The following is a 2,071-nucleotide window of genomic DNA, read 5'->3' as shown; positions in this document are numbered from 1 at the left end:
TGCAGGGCCCCCCTCCGCGGCCTCTGCACGGTGCTGCGGGCCGCTCTCGTGCTCCCGCACCCTGCCCCGAGCCCCGCGGGGCTAACCCCCCACCCGCCTCTCCCAGCCCGCAGGGCCCCCAAGCCCAGCGCACGGGCACGGAAGAACTCTTCCTTCCTACTCACTCCTCTAGGCCCTCGCAGCGCCGGGGAGCCATGGCAGGGAGCGTGGGCTGGACTCACGGGGCGGGGCGGGGTGGGGGCGGGGCCCGCCTGGCCCGGAAGCAGCTCGAGGCGGCTGGGGCTGGGCCCAGGGCTCGGGTGAGCGGCGGAGCGGTGACAACAGGAAGCAAGCTGCACGCCCCGAGCGAGCCGAGCCGGAGCCAGCGAGCGCGTCAGCCTGGCAGCTCGGCTCTGTTTTGTTTTGCCGAAGCACGTCGCCTCGGCCTGACCCTGCCCCCTTAAAGGGACACGTGTGGCTCCGAGCCGGAGCGGGAAGGGCTTCCCGGAGCCAGCCCTGCACCCAGGCTACAGCTCCCCGGGGTGCCCCCCATGCGACCCACGTCCCCGGAGACCCGCGCAGGTAGCAGGCAGGATGCAGGATGCCACTGCGAGGCTGCGCCGGCCTGGAGGGACCAAGGAGCGCCCTGCCTGTTCTCCACACGTTGAGGCTGGCAGGGCTCTGCGGGCCATCTCTCCAGCCCCGCCACCCATGCCGGCCTGGGCACACGTTGGTCATGCCTGCTCTTCACCGTCCCCAGCCCCCCCAGGGAACCTGCACAGGCCTCGGCAGCAGGGGAGCTCTTCCTGCCCCCTGCACTCGCCGTGGTCCTCTGGCCGTGAAGCAGGAGGCTGTTGCAGAGGGGAGCACGCCGCCGAGCCAGTGCCAACCACTGACCAGACACTGCCACGCAGGGGGCAGCGGGGACCCCGGCAGCAGCTCATGCCAGAGGACTCTGATGGGCAGCACCTCTCCCATGGTGGAGCCAGCGTGAGGAAGCCTCAGGGCCAAACGCCCAACGCAGGCAGCAGGGCATGGGCCAAGCAGCGGAGCCACCCACCACGGTCCACCTGCACTGGGAAAACCTCCGCAGCCCGGCCGAGCCAGCAGCACCTGCACAAGCTTCCCGCCCCCAGAACTGGGCTGAGCCCTGCCCGGCGCAGGAGACGCATGGAAGCTGCTGGCGCCCCGGGCCCGGGCATCCCCCAAGCACCGCAGGCTCCGCAGCAATGCCCCGGACTCGGTTGCTGTCAGCCACCAGCATGCAGAAACACCCACGGAAACACTGGGCCAAAGACAACAGCGATCCCCCCTGCGCAGCCCAAACCACAAGCCGCTGCCACAGCCCCGGGACACCCAGGCAGCATTGGGCACACCAGCCCCAGGCTCACCCGTGCGTGGCTACACCTCACAGCGCACGCATCTCCAAGTCCTGCTGCCCTGCAGCTCTATCCACAAACCCGCCCGCCCAGGACGCGGGCTTCACCCTCCGGGGCCCTGTAGCAGGCAGCTGGCAAGTCGCGGTGCTCTCAGGAAAGCCCAGAGAGCTGAGTCCAACAGGCCGGGAGCACACACACACCCTGTCCCGGGCACGGGGCTCGACGGAGCCACCCCACCAGGGATGCCCTGTGGCTCAGCCCAGCAGCGTACACTCCCACCTCGCCTGTGGAAAGCCCCAAGGCTTCGCTAGGAAACGAAGGAGCTCCAGAGCCCCGCTGCTCTGACCCCAAGGCCTGCGCGGCCCCCGCAGCCCCACGCCTCAGCAGGCAACGCCCCACGTGACCGCATCGGCCTGCATCCCCCAACTTGGCACCCCCCGCCAGCCGCTACCTGGCCCCGAGCGGGCCCGTACACCAGAGACAAGTCCATTTCCCTGACGTCGCTTCCACTTGATGTAAAATCCATAGTCCCGGTCTCATTAGCCAGCTCCGGGCTTCACAGCTCGATCAGTTCCCCTGCCCGGGGCCCAGGCAGGCGGGTGCAGCCCCTGCCCCAGCAGCAGCCTCCGGGGACAGGCGCCCCACAAGCAGGAGCTGCCCCTCAAAACCTCCCCTTGATTGCAGCGAGGGAGGCCCAGCTTACGGCAGCCGGC

General features: G+C 69.9%; 1 protein-coding gene across 1 annotated transcript in view; it reads right to left on the bottom strand.

Moving 5' to 3' along the window:
* Window positions 1-1,884, bottom strand: part of RNF44 (ring finger protein 44) — an 11,060-nt gene extending 9,176 nt beyond the window's left edge. Inside the window, exon 1 of the mRNA XM_025194270.1 lies at window positions 1,810-1,884. Coding sequence (XP_025050055.1) covers window positions 1,810-1,884 — 75 coding nt within the window. The remainder of the gene's footprint in view (window positions 1-1,809) is intronic.
* Between the last annotated feature and the right edge of the window lie 187 nt (window positions 1,885-2,071).

The sequence above is a fragment of the Alligator sinensis genome, unplaced genomic scaffold (assembly GCF_000455745.1).
Source record: "Alligator sinensis unplaced genomic scaffold, ASM45574v1 scaffold1170_2, whole genome shotgun sequence".
Classification (NCBI taxonomy): domain Eukaryota; kingdom Metazoa; phylum Chordata; order Crocodylia; family Alligatoridae; genus Alligator; species Alligator sinensis.
Note: the sequence above shows the minus strand (reverse complement) of the source record. Positions and strands in the feature narration are given on the sequence as shown.